This window comes from Neomonachus schauinslandi, chromosome 15 (assembly GCF_002201575.2).
Source record: "Neomonachus schauinslandi chromosome 15, ASM220157v2, whole genome shotgun sequence".
In the NCBI taxonomy this organism is placed as follows: domain Eukaryota; kingdom Metazoa; phylum Chordata; class Mammalia; order Carnivora; family Phocidae; genus Neomonachus; species Neomonachus schauinslandi.
The window spans coordinates 18,614,011-18,635,183 of record NC_058417.1 but is presented as its reverse complement, the minus strand read 5'-3'; the positions used below and the strand labels follow the sequence as shown (position 1 = coordinate 18,635,183).

General features: G+C 49.6%; 1 protein-coding gene across 1 annotated transcript; it reads left to right on the top strand.

The window, feature by feature from the left end:
- The first annotated feature begins 5,282 nt into the window (after positions 1 to 5,282).
- Positions 5,283 to 6,038, top strand: LOC110593170 (mitochondrial calcium uniporter regulator 1-like). The gene is made up of 2 exons (XM_044921816.1): positions 5,283 to 5,299; positions 5,330 to 6,038. Exons 1-2 carry the CDS (start codon positions 5,283 to 5,285, stop codon positions 6,036 to 6,038), a joined length of 726 nt encoding a protein of 241 aa, XP_044777751.1.
- Positions 6,039 to 21,173: the final 15,135 nt, after the last annotated feature.

Below are 21,173 nucleotides of genomic sequence, written 5' to 3'. Positions count from 1 at the left end.
TGATCCCCAACCAGCCTAATCTGGCCACGCTGTCTGGATGGACACCTATCAGGGCATCTTTCCCTCTGGGTTGCACTGATTTCTTTTAGGATCTGCTTCCCCCACCGGACCATGAACTCCTTGAGGGCAGGGATTGTAAATTACTTAGCTTTGTGTACTTAGGGCTCAGCTGATGTGGGTACTCCATAAATGGGTCCTGAAACTGTAATAGAAGAAAGAATGAATAAATGAAGGAAGGCAGGAAGGCAGGAGAGAAAGTAGGAAGGAAGAGACTGATTCATTAATTTGCTCTTCGCCTTCCACACATTTGCTCAGCAGGGTTCTGCCACTGGAAACGCCCAGCCCTATCCGCTTGGATGTGTCCACCACACTTAAGAGGAATCCTGGGGGCATCTGGCTGGCTCACTCGGTAGAGCACGCGACTCCTGATTTTAGCCTGGTGAGTTCAAGCCCCACATTGGGCATAGAGCTTACTTTGGGGAAAAAAAAAAAAACAAACTTAAAATTTTTTTTAAAAAACCCAACAACTAAAAAAGAGGAACCCTGGGCCTGGGCCGGCTGTACATGACAGTCACCCCACCCTACCCCTGGCCACCATGTCACACTCAGCTTCAGCTCCTGGGATTTTTGTTGTAAACTTTATGATCTAACATATATGCCAAAAAAAGACAAATAGTGTACATTTGGGTGAATTTTCAAAGTGAACATATCCATGTAAGCAGCACCCAGATCAAGAAAGAAAGTGTAAATAACCCCATTGCCAGTCACTACTCTCCCCGGGGGTGGCCATTATTCTGGCTCTTGTCACCATGAGTTTTCCTGCCTTTTAATTTCTATAAATATGATAATATAATATATGCTCTTTTGAGTCTGACTTCTTTTACTTAATGCTGGGTTTATGAGATTTATTGAGGTTGTGGGTTTTTTTTTTTTTAAGATTTTATTTATTTATTAGAGAGCAAGCGAGAGAGAAACAGCATGAGAGGGGAGAGGGTCAGAGGGAGAAGCAGGCTCCCCGCTGAGCCAGGAGCCCAATGTGGGACTCAATCCCAGGACTCTGGGATCATGACCTGAGCCGAAGGCAGTCGCTTAACCAACTGAACCACCCAGGCGCCCGAGGTTGTGGTTTATTCATCCTCATTGCTATATAAAATTTCATGATATAATACTCCACGATTTATTTATTCATTCTGCTGCTGATGGACATTTGGGTTGTTTCCAGGTTTGGGTTATTCGGACTAGTGCTTTTTTTTTTTTTTTTTTTTTAAGGGGGGGGGGGGGGGCAAGGGGGGGCAGAAGGGGAGAGAAAGTCTTTTTTTTTATTTTAAGATTTTATTTACTTATTTGAGAGAGAGAGTGAGTGAGAGAGAAAGAGCACAAGCAGGGGGGAGGGGCAGAGGGAAAGGGAGAAGCAGACTCTCCGCCGAGTAGGGAGCCCGATGTGGGACTCAATCCCAGGACCCTGGGATCATGACCTGAGCCTAAGGCAGACGCTTAACGAACTGAGCCATCCAGGTGCCCTGGAGAGAGAGAACCTTAAGCAGGCCTCACTCCCAGAATGGAGCCCAACCTCACAACCCTGAGATCATGACCTGGGCCAAATACCAAAAGTAGGCCGTTTAACTGACTGAGCCACCCAGGCGCCCCCAGACTGGTGTTTTCATGAGCATTCTTGTACACATCTTGGGGAACATGTGCACACCTCATCTATCTGGGTGGGAATAGCTAAGTTGTAGGCGAGGCGTATACTCTATTTTTGTAGAGACTTGCCACTTTTTTTTTTTTAAGATTTTATTTATTTATTTGAGAGAGAGAGAGAGATCACGAGCAGAGGGGAGGGGTAGAGGGAGAAGCAGACTCCCCGCTGAGCAGGGAGCCCGAGGCAGGACTCAATCCCAGGACCCTGGGATCATGACCCGAGCCGAAGGCAGACACCCAACCGACTGAGCCACCCAGGCGCCCCGAGACTTGCCATTTTCCAAAGTAGCTGTGACCATTTCACTCCCAGCAGCAGTGTGTGAGAGTTCTAGTTGCTCCATATTCTCACGGCTGCTTGGCATTATCTGTCTGTCTGTGTCCAAATATTCTGGTGGGTGGATTCTTTTGTTTTGACCACACATTCCATCTCACCGGCAATGCGCTCTGGCTCCCTGAGTTTGGGGTGGGTTCTGGAGAACCAGCTCCTCTGGTCCTCGGCTCTTTCCCTGCAGTTTGGATCTATAGCTTGTGTCCACCCCTTCAGGTCTGTAGCAGGCCTCTCAACTGTGTCAGAGGACCCCCTTCCATGAGGAGCACTCCACCCTCAGATGATAGTACCCCGCAGTGTGGACCACCAGGAATGAGGATGGGGAGGGGGAAGAAAGGCATAAGGAAGCTCTTCTTCGAAGCCCATACAGGCCCTTCTCAAGACTACAGCTCACTTAGCTGGCCACCTGTGGGCCCTTTTCAGGTGTCATACTCAAAACAATGAGTAGGCATAACAAATAATTGAATAGGGGCACTCGGCTGGCTCTGTGGGAAGAGCACATGACTCTTGATCTCAGGGTCAGGAGTTTAAGCCCCACATTGTGCATAAAGCTTACTCTAGGGGCGCCTGGGTGGCTCAGTCGGTTAAGCGACTGCCTTCGGCTCAGGTCATGATCCTGGAGTCCCGGGATCGAGTCCCACATCGGGCTCCCTGCTCGGCGGGGAGTCTGCTTCTCCCTCTGACCCTCCCCCTGCTTGTGTTCCCTCTCTCGCTATGTCTCTCTCTGTCAAATAAATAAATAAAATCTTTAAAAAAAAAAAAAAAAAAAAAAAAAAAGCTTACTCTAAAAAAAACTAAATATAAGAAGTAAAATTATAAAACTCGTAGAAGAAAACGTAGGGTAAATGTGTATGATCTTGGGTTTGTCATTGGTTAGATGTGACTACAAAAGCACAATCAAAGGAAATGGGATAAACTGGATGTCATCACAATCAAAAACTTTTGTTTTTTCAAAAGACAATATCAAGAGAATAAAGACAACACAGAGAATGGGAGAAGATATTTGCAAATCATTTATCTGATAACAGGCTTGTATCTAGAATATATAAAGAATGCTTAGGGGCACCTGGGTGGCTCAGTTGGTTAGGCATCTGCCCTCAATGAAGGTCATGGTCTCAGGTTCCTGGGATTGAGCCCCGCATTGGGCTCCCTGCTCAGCGGGGAGTCTGCTTCTCCCTCTCCCTCTGCCCATCCCCCCACTCCTGCGCGCATGTGCGCGTGCGCGCTCTCTCTCTCTCTCTCAAATAAATAAATAAAATCTTTTAAAAAATAAATTAAAAAAACATTTGGGGGATGGGAAGAATGTTCTAAAATTGTGGTGACGGCTGCACAACTCTGTGAATATACTAAAATCCATTGAATTGTAGACTTCAACGTGTTGAAGTATATGGTATGTGAATTAGATCTCAATAAAGCTGTTATAAAAAATAATTAAAAAGTCGTTGAAATCCTCACTGCTGTTCCTTGGGAAAATGCTGAAAGGGAAGGTATGGGTTAAATGGATAGTTGGCCCCCCCCCCAACCACCAAGATATGTCTGCATTCTAAGCCCCAGAACCTGTGAATGTGACTTGATTTGGAAAAAGGGTCTTTGCAGATGTAATTAAGCATCTAAAGAGGAGATCATTCTGGATTATCCAGGTGGACCCTAAAACCAGCAGCAAGTGTCCTTATAAGAGAGTCACAGAGGAGAGATCTGCAGGGAGAAGGCAGGGCTGTGTGGAGACAGTGACTGGGGTGATGCAGCCACCAGCCAAGGGATCACTGGAGAGCCCAGAGGCTGGGAGAGGCAAGCATTCTCCCCTGGAGCCTTCAGAGCACCCCGCCGGCACCTTGATTTCAGACTTCTGGCCTCTACAACTGTGAGAGAATGAATTTTGGTCTTTTTAAGCCATCAAATTTGTGGCGATCTACCTGGTAGAGCCACCCTAGGAATCAAGCACAGGGAATTACTCGAATCATGCACCAACGCTTTTAAAGGCCCACTTCCTCAAGTGTCTCTGTCCTTCTGTCTTTCTGTCTTTCTGTTCTTGCATGAGGGGCGCCTGCTGCCAGTCTCCCTCTTGCCTCCCTCCCAACTCCAGTGCCTTCCATGGCAACCCAGCTGGGGCCTCAGCACTTCTCCTGTTCCACCCGGAAAGCCCAGGAGCTGGAGCTCTCCTTAGTGGTGGCAGGAAGAGGAGAACGTGAATGCCCATCCTGCCTTTCCCTGTCTAGATCTTTCCAGGGAATAGCCACATAGTTCTCCCAACTGCCCTTTGATTTCTCCCCAGCCCTCTTCGCCAACGTCCTCCCCATCACTATTTGGCCTTTGAAACAACCCGGGAACCAGCCCACTTCTCTCCATCCCTTTGTCTCTCCTTTGGGTTCAGGCCCCCAACATCTCCCCTTGGACCACATGTCAGGTGTCCTGCCCCCTCAACCCATCTGTCTCAAGTCCACTCGGGCCGCTCTAACAAAATACTACGGTCCTGGTTCATGGAGGACCGTACCCTCACTACATACTTTCACTCTCAGTGGTGAAAGGGGCGAAGGCACGAATCCCAGAGCCCTCAGGACCTCATCACCCCGCTAAGGCCCTACCTCCTGATACCATCACCTTGGGGGTTAGGATTCCATCATAGGAATTAGGGGGAGAGACACAAACACGGGGTCTATAGCCCCACCCTTCACACTTCAGCCCCAGAGAGTGTTCCAGCAGCGCAAGTCGGAGCATGCTATGCCCCAGCTTAGACCCCCCTCAGTGTCTCCCTCTGCTCTAAGCCTGTATCCAAAGTCATCAGCCCGGCTTGGGAGGGCCTCATCCTCCTCTTTCTCCAGCCTCCTCAGTGCCCTACTGACAAGCACACTCCTCTCAATCTCCTTGCTCTTGCACGGGTTGTTTCCTCCTCCTTGAGCGCTCTGCCACCCCCCCCCCCCCAGTCCCCACACTGGCTCCTCCTCAGCCTTTGGCCCCAGCCAACACTTCCTCAGAGGAGCCTTGTCTAATCCTCTAAGTTAGGCTGAGTGGCTCCTGCTCTGTGTCCCCCCAGCACTGATATTCATCTCCAAGCTCACCTACCATACACTATAGCTGCTGGGACTTCATGGCGCAGCTCTCTGGGCCATTCTTGCTCATCACTGGACCTCCACTGCCCAGCCCCGGAACATACTAGGCAGTTCGTATCGAGAGATACTGCTAACTTCATTATTTAATGAATTGGGGGAGCTGGGCAGGGGATTGTTGACTCACTATCCAAATTTAGAAGAAGGGCAATATGGAACAAGGAAAGAGGTAGGTGCCTGCCCTCCTCCTGTGCCACAGCCAAGTGGCTGCCCTTGCTTCCTCCAGGACGGACCTAAGCCCTTCTGCTGGGAGCCTGCAGCTGGAGCACAGGAGAGATCTGGAGCACAAAAGGAGACATTTCACCTCTTGTGGGAATAAGAAGCTCTACTTTGGCACCCATGCCTTAGTGTGTTTACTCGAAGAAAATGGGTTCCCAACCCAGCAAGCGGGAATCACTGCCTCTGCATTGGTCAAGATCATGGACACCAACATGGATATTGTCTACAAGGATATGGTCACCAAGATGCAGCAGGAGATCGCTGTTCAGCAAATAATGCCTCAGATTGCTAATGTGAAAAAAGGTATTATTTTGGAGAAGAGTGAATTTTCAGCCCTCAGAGCAGAAAATGAGAAAATAAACCTTAAATTACATCAGTTAAGACAAGTAATGGATGAAGTAACCAAAGTCCAAACAGATACCAAATTAGACTTCAATCTAGAAAAGAGCACAGTGCAAGAATTGTATTCATTGAATGAAAGGAAGCTGCTGGAAATGAGGACAGAAATGGTGTCATTGCATGCCCAGCAAGATCGGGCTGTCACCCAAACAAACAGGAAGATAGACACTGAGGTCACTGGCCTCAAAACCATGCTGGAGTCTCACAAGCTCGATAACATTAAATATTTAGCAGGGTCTGTATTTATGTGCCTAACAGTAGTTCTGGGATTTTATCACCTGTGGATATAATAAAGTGTCTATTTAAAGAGAGAGAAAAAAAAAAAGACTGGGGCGCCTGGGTGGTTCAGTCGGTTAAGCGTCTGCCTTCGGCTCGGGTCATGATCCCAGGGTCCTGGGATCGAGCCCCACATGGGGCTCCCTGCTCAGCGGGAAGCCTGCTTCTCCCTCTCCTCCCCCTCCTCCCAGCTTGTGCTCTCTCTCGCTGTCTCTGTAACTATCTGTCTCTGTCTCTCAAATAAATAAATAAAATTTAAAAACAAAAGTCTTTAAAAATTAAAAAAAGGTAAGATTGCCTTTGCTGAGATCATAATATAAACTAACATTTATTAAGAATCTTATAAGCTTTAGGAGCCTTTAAACACATTTAGTCATTCCACAAACATCTGAGCACCCACTGTGGGTCACATACTAAGAACATGCATGTGGATAAAACAGTGCTGGTCCTGGGGCGCCTGGGTGACTCAGTCGGTTGGCAGAGCCAGAGAGGCCGACCACACACGTTGAGCAACCTCAGGAGAGGTAGGCCTAAGGCACCCAGAGGTGAAGTGACACCCAAGACCACACTGTTACTACCTGACAGAGCTGAGGCTTGAATCCTGGCGTGCCTGGTTTCAAGTAGCTCTTTCTTACAAAGCCATCCTGCCCCAGGGATCGCCTTAGACAAGGAGCCTGGAGTCCCTACGCAGGGGCCTTTCTTTTTAATCATAAGGCGGTGAGGCTGTTCTGTCCACAGATGGGGCTTTGGTTGGCATCTCTGTAAATGAAAACACTGCCCTTTGCCCCGGAAGGCTTCCTCTAGCTCTTTTAAGAAAAATTCCTCTGCCTTCCAGTCCTTCCAGCCCTTGCCAAGGACCCTTCAGCCCTAGACTGAATTACTGCTTGATAGACGAGGGCAATTTGGCAGCAGCTGGGTCCCAGAGTCTCGCAGAGCTGTGCAGTGACCATGGTCAGTGGCCGGGCTAGGTCCGGAAGCTGCTGGCCCCTCTCCTGGGCTCCCTCCTCTGCCTGCCTGCCGTCCCTCCTGCTGGCTGGAGGGCAGACGGAACAGACAGGAAGAGCGCAAGACAGTCTGGTGGCCAAGCCACACACCAGCTCCTGTCTGGGCCTCTGTCCCTGTGTGTCAGGCAGCCAGGTCTTCACGGGGCTCTGCCACCTCCCCATCACACCCTGAGGATGCTCCTTCCCATGCAGAGTGTCTGCTCAGCATCCACCTGCTGAATTATTGTCTAGCACATTCGGTAGGGGGGTTTCTTTTAGAGTTCTTTGACCGGATTTTAACACGTGTCTGGGAGTGAGGTCCCCACACACAGCACCAAGCAATTCGGACACTGTGTACCCGGAAATGACATCAGATCCCACAGATCGAGGGCTCAGTCTGACACAACTGCTTCCCCCACCTCCTCAGACACCAGTCACAAGCCCCAGGCTGTTAACGTGCGCTGCAGACTCATTTGCTAGAGTGGCTCACAGAACCCAGGGAAACACCTAGTTTCATTTATCAGTTCACTAACGGATATGATAAAGGATACTAGACACAGAGATACCTGGGGCAAAGTCCTGAACAAAGGAGCTTCTGTCCTTGTGGAGCTCGGGGCCCTGCTCAATGGCACAGGAAAATGGCCTGGTTCCCCAAGCTTTCTGAAACGAAGGAAAAGGACCCACAAGCTGTCCTTTTGGGTTTTTATGGAGGCTTCATGACGTAGTCATGATTGACTAAGTCATTGGCCTTTGGTTGATTCAACCTCCCCAGAGGTCAGGTGGAGGGTGGGGCTGAAGGTTCTGACCATTTAGTCACAGGGTCAGTCCTCCTGCTCACCAGCTCCCACCCTCGGGTGGGTCCAAAAGTCACCTTCATTAATAACAAGTCACCCATGTGACCTTCACAGTTCTGGAGGATTTTCAGGACTCGTGAAGACCAAATATATCCGAGAAATATATGAGTCAGCTGAATGACCAAATATGTATTTCTTATAAATCATTAGATCTCAGGGATGTTGTGGGTTGAATTGTGTCTCCCCAAAAGACATGTCCGAGTCCTGACCCCTGGTACCTGTGAATGTGACTTCACTTGGAAATCAGATTTGTGCTGATACATTGGATAAGTTTGGACCCTCCATCCAGCAACTGGCCCCCTTACAAGAAGAGGGAAATTTGGCCACAGAGACATGCACAAAGGGAAGACACACAGGGGGAGGGCCATGTGAAAATGGGGGCAGAGATTGGAGAGATGCAGCCATAAGCCAAGGATTGCCAACAATCACCAGAAGCTGGGAAGAGGCAAGGTGGGATCCTCCCCCAGGACTTGCAGAGAGGTCTGGGCCCTGCTGACACCTTGATTTTGGATGTCTAGCCTCTGAAACAGTGAGAGAATAAATTTCTGTTGTTTTAAGCCACAAAGTTTGTGATAATTTGTTACGGCAGCCCTAGGAAATGAATAGGGGGGGGAGAGAGCGACTGACAAAAGTGTGCTGGTAGCATGGAACCACAGAAAGACCTAGACAACCAGAGGTTCGCTTCTTAGCTGTGTAAATACATGCAGGTTACCTCCCCACTCCGAGCCTGGATTTGTATGTAGAAGCAGTCAGCAATTTTAGGAGTTAGCTAGAGTCCTTGGCCCAAAGAGAAGATGGGGCTGGTGGTGGAGAGAGGATGAAGCTGAACACTGTCTTTTTTTTTTTTTAATTTATTTATTTGAGAGAGAATGAGAGACAGAGAGCATGAGAGGGAGGAGGGTCAGAGGGAGAAGCAGACTCCCTGCCGGGCAGGGAGCCCGATGCGGGACTCGATCCAGGGACTCCGGGATCATGACCTGAGCCGAAGGCAGTCGCTTAACCAACTGAGCCACCCAGGCGCCCCTGTCAATACTTTTTATTTTTATTTTTTTTTAATATTTTTTAAGTAGGCTCCACACCCAGAGCGGAGCCCAACATGGGCCCGAACTCACGACCCTGAGATCAAGACCTGTGCTGAAGGGCGCCTGGGTGGCTCCAGTCGTTAAGCGTCTGCCTTCAGCTCAGGTCATGATCCCAGCGTCCTGGGATCGAGCCCTGCATCAGGCTCCCTGCTCAGCAGGAAGCCTGCTTCTCCCTCTCCCACTCCCCCTGCTTGTGTTCCTTCTCTCGCTGTCTCTCTCTCTGTCAAATAAATAAATAAAATCTTAAAAAAAAAAAAAAAGAAATGTCCTTACAACCTGCAAATTGATTATTTGTTCCCCATTGTCAGTGTCTACCTGGGGCACCGGTGGGGAAATCTGAAGCAGGTGGTGTTATGTCCAGGGGTTGTCCTTGACCTTGAGGGTAGAAGGAGCCATGGCGCCCTAGGCATTGAGGATGCTATAAGAACAGGTATACGGGCTGCAGCCAAGGTGGTGCAGAAACAGGAGGAGAGGGAGGGGAACACAGAAGAGGTGAGGTGCTCCAGGAAGGCTGGAGGCGGATAAAAGCCAAGAGGTCAGAGAATGAGGTCCCCCAGTCCTACAGCCTGTCAGCTAGGACAAATGAGCAGATGCAGGTTTTTTCCACCAAGAAGTAGAATTAGGCAGTCCATGTCAGGCTAGAGAAGACAGGGAATTTCCCCCAAACAAGGGAATTTCAGCAGCTGCTTGGGACTATTCCTTAAAGTCCCCGTCCCAAAGTAGAATAATCGCAGTTGGCTCCAGTTATAGCCATTAACCCGGGAAATGAGGGAGAAGCCCCCACGTATGTTAGAAGGAACAGTAAGAGAGGCAGTGTCCCCTTCGTCAAGGAGGGCCTGTGTTTCCTCCAGCAACCTGGCTTTATTCCGAGGAGGCCTATTTAGATAATTATCATCCAGTATATCAGAAGGGAGATTACTGGTCTGGTTACAGACCAAACACATTGTGCAGGAGGCCCTTAGGTCCAGGTCCTGATTTAGAGCCCTGGAGCCCTGGATGGTCCTAGGGTACCTCCGTCTGTTTGCCCTGTTTCCGGGAAAAGAGATCTAATTGATAGATCCGACTGAGGTTGTGCAGGGCCTTTCTTAAATTTTGCAATCTGAATTGTTTCCAGGGGTAAAAGGCATCCCAAGGGAGAATCCTTGGGGACTCCCATGGTCCTTGGGAACTGAAGACAAGGTCCATTTCCAAAAATCCCCCCTGACTCCCAGGTGACATCCCACGGAAGTTATGTCAGAGGTTCTGGGTGTTAAAAGCGATCAGAGCGTGCCTCATATGAAAATTGCTATTAGGGGTGCCTGGGTGGCTCAGTGCGTCAAGCATCTGTTTGAAACAAAGAGAGGGCATCAAGTTTCTGGGTCTTATTACCATCCCGGCCATGGTATGAACTTAGAGGATTGCAGCCTGAGCAGTCCGCATGAAAATGTTCCAATAAGACCATACTCTTTGATCTGAGCCAAAGGCAGACGCTTAACCGACTGAGCCACCCAGGCACCGTGATAATTGCCACTTTCATGGAGTTCAAAATTTTAAAAATTTCTCCCAAGGCTTCTTCTTTGACTTACGTGTTATTTAGAAGTGTGTTTCCTCTCCAAATACTTTGGAGTTTTCCAGCTGTCTTTTTGTTACTGGTTTCTACTTTAATTCCATTGAAGTCTGTGAGCATAACTCTAGAGGAACAGAGTTATATATCCTGGACATTGCGCCTGTTATGTTATGAGGACTCTGGGTTCTGTGATATTCTCAAAATGTGTTGAAATTTTGTTTTATTGGGCAATTAACTTCAAACTCTGCTCTTGGATGGCAGCCCAAATCTCAGTTTAGTTTTGGGTTTGGTTTTTTTGTTTGTTTAAATTTTTCCTCAGCTGAAGTTGCTTCCATGCATACGTGGTTCAGAGATTGAACCACGCCTATCCACGGGATCTGGGGTTGGGGCTCTCCCTCTTTGTGTCTCTCCTGTCTGGGGTTGCTCCTTCTACTTCCCAGTAGCTGTGGTTCATCTGAATTTGTCCTCTGGTTCCTTAGGTCATAAAGACTGCAGGTTTTCTATCTGTGCTATGATAACTGTAACCTGCTCTCAAGATCAGAAATAAAAAATGGGTAACTTCCTCCTTGTCATTCCCTAATGCTCCAGAGTCTACTTGCATTTATTCATTTCCCAGGGCCTTGAGGGTGTGTGTGTGTGTGTGTGTGTGTGTGTGTGTGTGCAGGGCCTTGAGGGGGTGTGTGTGTGTGTGTGTGTGTGTGTGTGTGTGTTGTCAAGAGTTGTTATCTGTGGGAGGGTTGTTCAGTAAGATCTTAACTGATTATCCCGGAAGAGAAACTCCCCAAACCAACTCATGGAGAGGTAACATGGCCACCCAGCCAGCAAATTGAAGAACTGACATTCAAACCCAGGCCTAACCAGCTCCAGCCCCTGCATGTACTTTGTATTATTCGGATCTGTCTTCTATTCCCCCAACTGAGAATCCCAGAACTTCTGATTGTTCAGGTGACAATAATGGGGCCTTCCAGAGTCTCTGACTTTCCCTTTGCACAAAATCTATCAAAAGTAAGAAGGGGATTTTACTCATGGTCTTTTTGTTTGCTTGTTTGCACAATATCTGTCCTGAGAAAGGGTGATGACCCAAATACATCAGCTTTGAAGTTAGAGGTATCTGTGTTCTAATCCTGCCCCTAATGCCTGGGTGACCGTGGGCAGGTCGCTCCAATATCCTCATCTGTAAAATGGGGGAAACAATGGTATTGACCTCAAAAGCTTGTGGTAAAGATTAAATGTGCTACTTCACATCAAGTTCCAAGTACAATGCCTGACATGTCGTAAGCACTCACTAGATGAGACTGTCGGTCAGGGGTTCTTCCTAACCGGGGCCAATTGGGCTGCTCTGTGAGGTATTTTCTGGAGAGAGGAGGCAACAGGTCCCTGAGCTCAGGACCCCACAGAGAAGACACTGCTGACATCCCTGATATCTCAGCCTGAGTGGCACAGGGCCTGGAGATGGGAGGCGGGGACATGTTTGTGGGGAAAGGCCCAGAAAGAGTGAGCTCCCACCTAAGATGCGCAGCAGGGCCGGGAGGTCAGGCCAGCTCTCTGAGCTCTGCTTTCTGAAACACTGGTATTTTCACTCTGGTGAAAAGCCCAGTTCTCATCACAGGCTGAGCCTTGTGAGCAGGGGGGTGGGGACAGGCGTCCAGGGGCCCAAGAGGAGGGGGCTGTGAGCATGGCCACCACAGAAGGGCGATGAGGAGGAGCTTTCTGTTCTATTCTTCTCCAGTGGGCTGGAACGGTGTCTGGAAGGAACACAAAGAGAGGCAGGGAAGGGAGTGAAGGAGTGAAGTGAAAGAAGAAGGGAAGGGGCGGAGGGTGGGAGTGGGGGCTGGTGCGTGGGACTGGGAAGGCACGGAGAGAAGGCTGTTGTGGGGAGGATGGGGATGGGGGCGGCACTTGGTTCTGCTCTGGGCCTGGAAGCAGGCCAGCAGGCAGCCGCCAGCTCACCGCGGCCAGCCCCTCTTGGGGAGCCGGCACTGCACTGCGGCAGGAAGAGAAAGCAGGGCAGGGTGCAGGGGTGGGAGGGTGTGTCTCTGCCCACCCACCCCTGCCTCGCTAAGGAAATGCCTAGGCAGCAAGCACTGACTCTGTTACGCCCTTCGACCCATCTAACTTATTTAACTGGAAAAAAACCTCCCTGCCCAGACAGACTTGGGGATCATGAAGCTCAGAGAGGGCAAATGAGCCAAGGTCACCCAGCTTGTAGGTAGCAGAGCTGGGAAGCTCCTTGCCCTACACCAGCTGCCTCTACCATCCCCAGCTGGGGCTTGGCCAGGGGTGCGGAGGAGCAGGGACAACAGACCAAGGGCCTCTCAGTCTTTTTCCGCTGCCCAAATCTGGCGGGCTCTTCCTGAAAGCTATCCTCTCTCATCATTCATTCATTCATTCATTCATGAGCGTCCGAGGCAGTGTGCTGGACCCTGGGGAGACCACACTGAACAAGCTGCATACGGTCCTTTCCTCCCAAAGCTCACAGGCTAAGTGGGGTTCCTAAGGAGACTCAGAGTGATTTGGAGTAAATTTTAAATCCAGTACCCCCTCCCCCAACTTCCACACACACACACACATCAACACACACCTGCCCCTTCCACCACCACCACACACGCCTGCTTTCGCACACACACAGAGTCTGTCAGCTGGAAACATGTTCTCCTGGGAGCCTCCAGGGTTCCTCACGCAGCCACTTGCTGCCCTGTCCACCCCTTGTCCCCAAGGCCTGAGTTTCTGTGGTTGCTCAGGCTCAGGCTGGAAGCGATGCTGCCCTTGACTAACAGACCAGCTCCGAGTCAGGCAATGTAGGTGGGGAGCCCCCGGTCAGCTGGACCCGAAGCCACGGCTCTCTTCCTCAGGTTGATCCCCCTTCTCAAGGGCAAACCTTGGGAAAAGCATGAAAAGCAGTGGATTCCGATTTTTCCAGGCTGGGGGCGAGCCGGGGTTCAGCATTAGGAGAGAGGTAAAAGGAAGAGAGCCATAGTGATTGCATGCCAGGCACTGTGCTGCAGGAGCTCCTCAAACCCTTCCTCAGCCCTGACCCATCAGGGGCATTCTCTTTGTATTTTACAGGGTAAGGAACGGAGACTCAGAGAGGTTAAGTAACTTGTCCAAGGACACATAGCTAGGAAGTAGCAGATCTGGGACTCCTGGCCCTTCACTACAATGCGGTGGCTTCTGGTCCTGTGGCCACCTCCTTTGTGCTGCAGACAGCACAGTGTCCTCCTCCTCTCCCTCACCCCTCCCACCTCTCAACAACCCCACCCCCCCCCCCCCCCGCCGCCCCCCCAGCTACTGGACTTCGCTTCTCACCTCCTCCTCCACCTCACAGCAAGCGGTCAGGGCCACCTTCCTCCATAGTGCTGGGGAAGTTTTGAAAGAGAAGCATAGCCCCTTGAGACCACAAACAGACCAGGACCCCATGGCCCAGGTGACTCTCAAACAGAGTCAGTTACTGGGATACATGAAATGTCCTCTCATCGAGCCATGTCATCCAAGCTACAGAGATGCTGAACCAGAGCCAGTGGGGGGAGAAAGAAAGCTAAAGAGAGGGTTTGAAATGAAATGTTCTGATAGGGGCCAGGGCCTCTGGGGCTGCACACTTGATGGGAGGCCAGACTCCTCACTGCCCATTCAGCCCCACCATGGCCGCTCTAAGCCTGGGTTATAAATAGCTGGGAATATAAATGTTGAGCAGGGAGAGCAGAGTCTAGCTTGTTCCTGGGCTGAGAAACAGGGACTGGGGGTGAGGGGACAGTGGCTGGTCTGGAACCAGACTTAAGGTTTGCTGGAAAGATCTGTCTCTTCCAACAGCAGCTGTGAGAGATCTGGGTCCTGAGCTGCCCCGGGGTGGAGACCACACACACCCTGCTTTGGGTATCTGGGGGTGCCTAAGTCCTTCCTAGATGACCATGGACCCTTCACCAGGGCCAGGATGCTCTGAGGTCTCTGCCAATGGGGAGGAAACTCACATGCATTGAGCATCTACGAGGTGGCGGGCACTGGGCACATCATGATGTCATCACTGAGATAAATGCATGAATAGCAACCACTTCTTGAGTAGCTGCTACCTCAGCAAGCCCATTGCACACTTTACATACAATGATATTGTTGTGCTATGATTGTTCATGTCAATAACACAATGCAATAACAGTAACACAAAAACACAATGACACACAGTAACTACAATAACAGTAACTACAATTTCTTTTTTTTCTTCAAGATTTATTTATTTCAGAGAGAGAGAGCACGAGCAGAAAGGGCAGAGGGTGAGAGAGAGAGAATCTCAAGCAGACTGCATGCTGAGTGTGGAGCCCAATCCTACAATCATGATATTACAGCTTGAGCCAAAACCAAGATTTGGATGCTTAACTGACTGAGCCACCCAGGCACCCCAGTAACTACAATTTCTTGAGCACATTTCATGCTTCAGGCTTTGGCTTAGGCTTTACAGATCATCATCATCATCATCATCATCATCAGGCTGCTATTTGTTGTCAACTCATGGCTGCTGTGTTCAGCATTTACTAAAGATTCATTAATTTAATTAATTTATTTGAGAGACAGAGAGAACACAAGCAGGGGGAGGGGCAGAGGGAGAGGAAGGAGCAGACTCTCCCCTGAGCCAGGAGCCCGACGTGGGGCTCGATCCCAGGACCCTGAGATCATGACCTGAGCCGAAGGCAGATGCTGAACCATCTGAGCCACCCAGGCGCCCCTATTAAAGATTCTTATTTGTCTCGAGTAACCTAATCCTTATATCTGCCTTGTGAGGTAGTTACTCCTTTTTTTTTTTTCTTTAATGTCCAGTGCATGTATTAACTCCCTCGTTTTGAACTTGAAGAGATACATGTGAAGATGGTACTTGGCTGGTCATGAGATGGGAAAATAGCAAGATTCCTTGAGGTAGGTATTGTTACCCCCATTTTGCAGATGAGAAAACTGAAACACACAGAGATTAAATGACTTGCTCAAAGTCACCTGGCTAGCAAGTGGCAGATGGAGATTTGAATTCAGGTCTCTCACTCCAAAGCTTAGCTCTTCCCACAGCACATCTCTGTCCAAGGCAGCAGATGTGGAGAAATGCTTGTTGGGTGAATGAATGAATGAATGAATGAATGAATGAACACGTGTCTGCCCGAGGTGATGGGTGGAATTTCCAAGCCCTGAGAGGTGAAGCAGATTGCTCAAGGTCACAGAGCCAGATGGTAGCAAAATAGGTGAGGAGTCCTGGCTCTGGTCTTTCAGTGCGGGCTTCCCTCCCAAACCTTGCTTCTTGGAGTAGAAACAGCCTCTTTTTGGCAACCGTTTTGCCCTTACTCATGTCTGAGATAACAGTAGATTCCAATTTCCAGGCCAATTCATTTCCCACCCTTTAGGGAGCCTGGCAGAGGCCCAGGGCTGGGCGCTGCCCCTCCCCACACAAGCAATCAAGGGTAACTGGCCAACCAGTCACTGGAGAGTCATTTTCTTATCTCCCCCTTTCCTCCAGGTTCTTCCAGCTGGAGGGCCCAGAGTTCCTGCTGGGTGCGGAGGTGTCCCCTTGGTCCTCAAGACTGTCTGGGCACCACCTCCCCACCCAAACTTCCCCATGTCTGCCACTGGGGGTCTGTGCAGGGGTGTGCGGACAGCTCTGCAGCCTTGGGCAAACCAGAGGCCCTTCTCTGGGTCCAGTTTTACTCCTCCGCCAAGACGGGGATCGACTGAGTTGCCTTCCAGGTCTCACCCCACTTCCTGGGCTCTCTGGTGATGAGCCAGTGGGGCACCTCCTGCAGCTCACTCTTGCCTGGGAGGAGGGGGCAGGGAAGGAGCCCGGGCCGCCTGCCAGGCTCCCTGAAGGGTGGGAAATGAGTCGGCAAGGAAACTAGAATTTGCTGTTAATCCAAGCACGAGTAAGGGCAAGACGGTTGCCAAAAAGAGGCTGTTTCTACTCCGAGCAGCGAGAAGGTTTGGGAGGGAAGCCCGCACTGAAAGACCAGAGCCAGGACTCCTCACCCTTCCTGCGGCCACCTCCCGCTCCATCTCCCACTTCCTCGTCCTCCCTTCTCTCGGACACACTTTTCCAAAGAGCGTCTACACGCCCTGCTGTCATCTCATTTACCCTTTCGCTCTTGCAGGGGAGTTCCCGCCCCTGCTCTCCTGTCCCTGATCTTGGCCTGCATCCCCCACAACCATGACCGTGACCGTGACTGTTCTGCTCTGTAGCAGCTGACCTATCTGACCACTATCCAACACACCCTCTGTCTTCCTCTGATCTCCAGCCCTTCCCACTCACTCTTCAACACGGGGGTTCTCCCAGACGTGCTTCAACTCTCCATCCTTCCCACCCGCCCCCAGCCTCTCCTTCCCTCCCAGGGCTTCACCAGACTCCCAAGACTCATTCAGCAAACGCCACTCTTCCGAGCCCCTGGATCCCTAAGAGCCCTGACCTCCCACCACTTCCTCAGGGGGGCCGCAGCCCCTCAGATGCAAGATGCCACAGCCCGTCATCTCATCCTCTTTCTCCCCTAACCCGATCGCCTTCTGCAGGCACCGCCCTTCGCCTGGTTGCTAGGGCAGAAGTATCCGATGCATTCAGATGTCCCGCATGGCTGCCCAGCCCCTCTCCCACACCCTCCTACTCCTCCTCCAGAGCCTCTCCTACCGCCTAAATGGTTCTCAGCTGCAGCGGCCCCACACTTCTCAGTTCCGGCCCTCATTTCCTCTCACCAGACCCTTTCTCCACAGAGTGGCCCGAGAGACTGCTTTAAACACAAATCGGATCATGACACCATCTGCTTGAAGCTCTGCATGGCTCCCCATGGCTCTCGGGAACAGTGCACACCCCTTAGCCTTGTCGACCCACGACTGAGCCCTTCTCTGCCCCTCCATCTCCCTCCCCTTCCAACTCTCACCTATATAATTTGTTTTCAATGATTTGTTTTATTTATTTATTTATTTATTTATTTATTGAGAGGGAGAGGGGGGTGGGGCAAAGAGAGAGAGAGACTCCTATGCAGGCTCCACGCCCAGAACGGAGCCGTAGGAGGGGCTCAGTTTCACAACCCTGAGACCATGACCTGAGCCGAAATCAAGAGTCGGACGCTTAACAGGCTGAACCACCCAGGTGCCCCTGTCTTCAAGATTTGACAAATGGTTTTATTAAAGTGTACTTTATATGTAATAAAAGTCACTCATTCTAGGTGTAGAGCTTGATGAATGTGGGTGATTGAGTACAGTTATATGCACATTGCTGTTACCCTGAAGGTCCCCTCGGGTCCCTTTGCAGCCCCTCTCCCAGCCCCAGGCAGCCATGGATTTGCATCATGTCATTATCGCTTTGTCTTCTCCAAAATTTTACATAAACGAAATGATGCCATTTGTAATCAATCTGTGTTTGACTTCCTACATTCAGCCTGATGTTGTGGGATCTGTATATACTACTGCATGTGTTAACATTGTCATTCTTTTTATGGTTGAGCAGGATCCCTTCGTATGAATATACTACAACTGGTCTATCTGTTCATCTGTCAGGGGACATTTGCTCTATCATTTTTGGCTAATACGAATAATGATCCTGTGAACATCGCCGTACTAGTCTTTGTAGAGACCTGTTTTAATTTCTCTTGGTAAATACCTAGGAGTGAGATGGCTGGGGCGCATGGTGAGGGTGTGTTTAATTTTATAGGGCCCTTTCATACCGCTCTCCGAAGTGGCCAGAGTATTTTACATTCCCACCAACAGCATATGAATGCTCCAGTCCCCCGCCTCCTCTCTGACATTGGATATGGTCAGTTCTGTCTCACATTAGCCGTTCTAAAGGGCATGCAGTGGCACATCATCTCCTGATGACCACTCATGCTCACGGATTTCTCGTGTGTGTTCTGGCTGTTCTTACGTCTTCTTTGGGGTGCGCCTGTTAAAATCTTTTGCCCATTTCTTAAAAAGATTTTATTTTTAAGTAATCTCTACACCCAACATGGGGCTCGAACCTACAACCCCACGATCACGTTGCATATTCTACCGACTGAGCCAGCCAGGCGCCCCTTGCCTGTTTTTTATTGGGCTCTTGCTCTTGCATGTTTTTCTTTTCCTCTTCCTTTTTTTGGTTTCCTTTCTTTGAGTCTTAACAGATCTTATTTTTTTAAATATTTTATTTATTTATTTATTTATTTGACAGTGAGAGAGTGAGCACGAGCAAGGGGAATGGCAGAGGGGGAGAGAGAGAGAGAGAGAATCTCAGGCAGACTCCACACTGAGCACAGAGCCTGATGCGGGGCTCCATCTCACGACGCTGAGAGCATGACCTAAGCTGAAATCAAGAGTCAGACGCTTAACTGACTGAGCCACCCAGGCACCCTCCTAACAGATCTCTATATGTGTTTTATATATGCAGCTCTCTGTCAGATATGTTTTGTAAATATTTCTTCCGGCTCTGTCACCTTAGTGGCTTTTCAACTGCAGATTATGGGGCGCCTGGGTGGCTCAGTCGTTGGGCGTCTGCCTTCGGCTCGGGTCATGATCCCAGGGTCCTGGGATCGAGCCCCACATTGGGCTCCCAGCTCAGCAGGAAGCCTGCTTCTCCCTCTTGCACTCCCCCTGCTTGTGTTCCCTCTCTCGCTGTCTCTTTCTCTGTCAAACAAATAAATAAAATCTTTAAAAAAATAAAATAAAAAATAAAAATAAACTGCAGATTATGATGCATTAATGAGTTAGGAAATCATTTTAGTGGGTCAGGACTAGCCTATATTTTTTGAATAAAGTAGAATAGAATAGTCACTTACAGAAGGCGCTGCATACAGTAAGGCTAAGTATTGCTTCACACACTTTCAGTTGTATGCGTGTGTGTAAAACCGGGTCATAAAGTAAAATGAATTCCTTCCCATGGTCATAAATACTTGCAAGCCTCTGCTCTAGCCCCATAAGTACTCAGACTGTGTATATTTAATGACCAAAGAAGCAAATGAACGGACTGGCCATAGCCTTGGAAGGTCTCCCAATCTGCTGGATTTCTCAAATCATGGCATTTTCAGTGCCTCCAGTGGCAGCTGCAGGAAGGGGCTAAAACACTTTTCATAGCCAACTTCCGTTTAGTTGAGACATTCCTCTCCCCTGCACCCCGCCCCCGTTGACAGCTTCTCTTCAGTCAGTCACTGTTTCCCCAAGTGTACACCTGACGCAAAAATCCCAGGGACTGGGCGCCTGGGTGGCTCAGTTGTTAAGCGGCTGCCTTCGGCTCAGGTCATGATCCAGGAGTACTGGGATCGAGTCCCACATCGGGCTCCCTGCTCAGCGGGAAGCCTGCTTCTCCCTCTCCCACTCCCCCTGCTTGTGTTCCTGCTCTTGCTGTCTCTGTCCCTGTCAAATAAATAAATAAAATCTTTAAAAAAAAAAAATCCCTGGGATTTCTCTGTGTGGAGAAGTGGGGGATGACTGGGAAGCAGTAGGTCAAGTAAAGGTAAACGATTGCCTTTATTGCAGGACTTCTCAGAGCCTTTAACTTGCTAAGGGACATTGTGGATCTCCAAGAGGGAGACAAAGCTGGCATCATTCCCCAGGTTTATTTGAATACAAAATCTTTCCTCAGTCAAATGTGGAAATAACTCAAATGTCCATCAACTAATGAATACATAATCAAAATGTGGCACATCCACACAATGGAATATTTTTCAGCCAGAAAAAGGAATGAAGCACTAACACATTCTACCACATGGCTGAACTTTGCAAACAGTATGCTCTGAAGAAGCCAGACACAAAAATAGCACAAATTGTATGATTCCGTGTTTATGAAATGCCCAGAATAGGCCAATCTATAGGACGGAAAGTAGATCAGTGGTTGCTTAGGGCTGAGGGAAGTGAGGAATTCGAGGGCGATAGCTGAAGGGCAGAATTTCTTCTAGAAATGATGAAAATGTTCTAGAATCAATTGTGGTGATGGCTACACAACTCTGAATATACTGAAAACCATTGAATTGTACACTTTATTTTTTTAAAGATTTTATTTATTTGAGAAAGAGCAAGTGAGAGAGAGAGAGAGAGAGAGAGAGAGCATGAGCAGGGGGGAGGGGCAGAGGGCGAGAGAGAAGCAGGCTCCCCGGCAAGCCCGACTCGAGGCTCGATTCCAGGACCCCGGGACCATGACCCAAGCCGAAGGCAGTCACCTAACTGACTGAGCCACCCAGGTGCCCCTAATTGTACACTTTAAATGTGTGTATTGTATGGTACATAAGTTATATCTCTACAGAGCTATTACAAAAAACAGGTTGCTTTTTGAAGAACTCTATAAAGAATTTACTTGGGAAACAAAGATCCAAGCCAAGCCAACTGGGTCCCCCTGGTGGCCTGGAGGACACGGTTCACCTGTGATTCTTGAACTCGCCCCCCCACCCCTTGCCCCTACCTAAGGAAGCCAATGTGATTCTCTTTGCCAAGCGAGCCAGAGTCAGAGTACTGCCCTGCACAGTTATATTCCCTCCTGATGGCACAGGGACAGAGTCAGGACTGGGTAAGTGTGGAGCACGTTTTTATCCCCCATTCTGACCCGTGCAGAGAGGACAGGCCCTTGGGTGCTCATTTACCAGCTTCTCTTGGGAGCCGCCGTCTGTGCTGTGCTGGTCCCATGGGCGCCCTCTTGTCCTGGCAGGGGAGCCAGCCCAAAATAGCGCAGGCTGGGACACCAGTTGGGAAACCAGATGGGAAAGTCTGGGGCTTG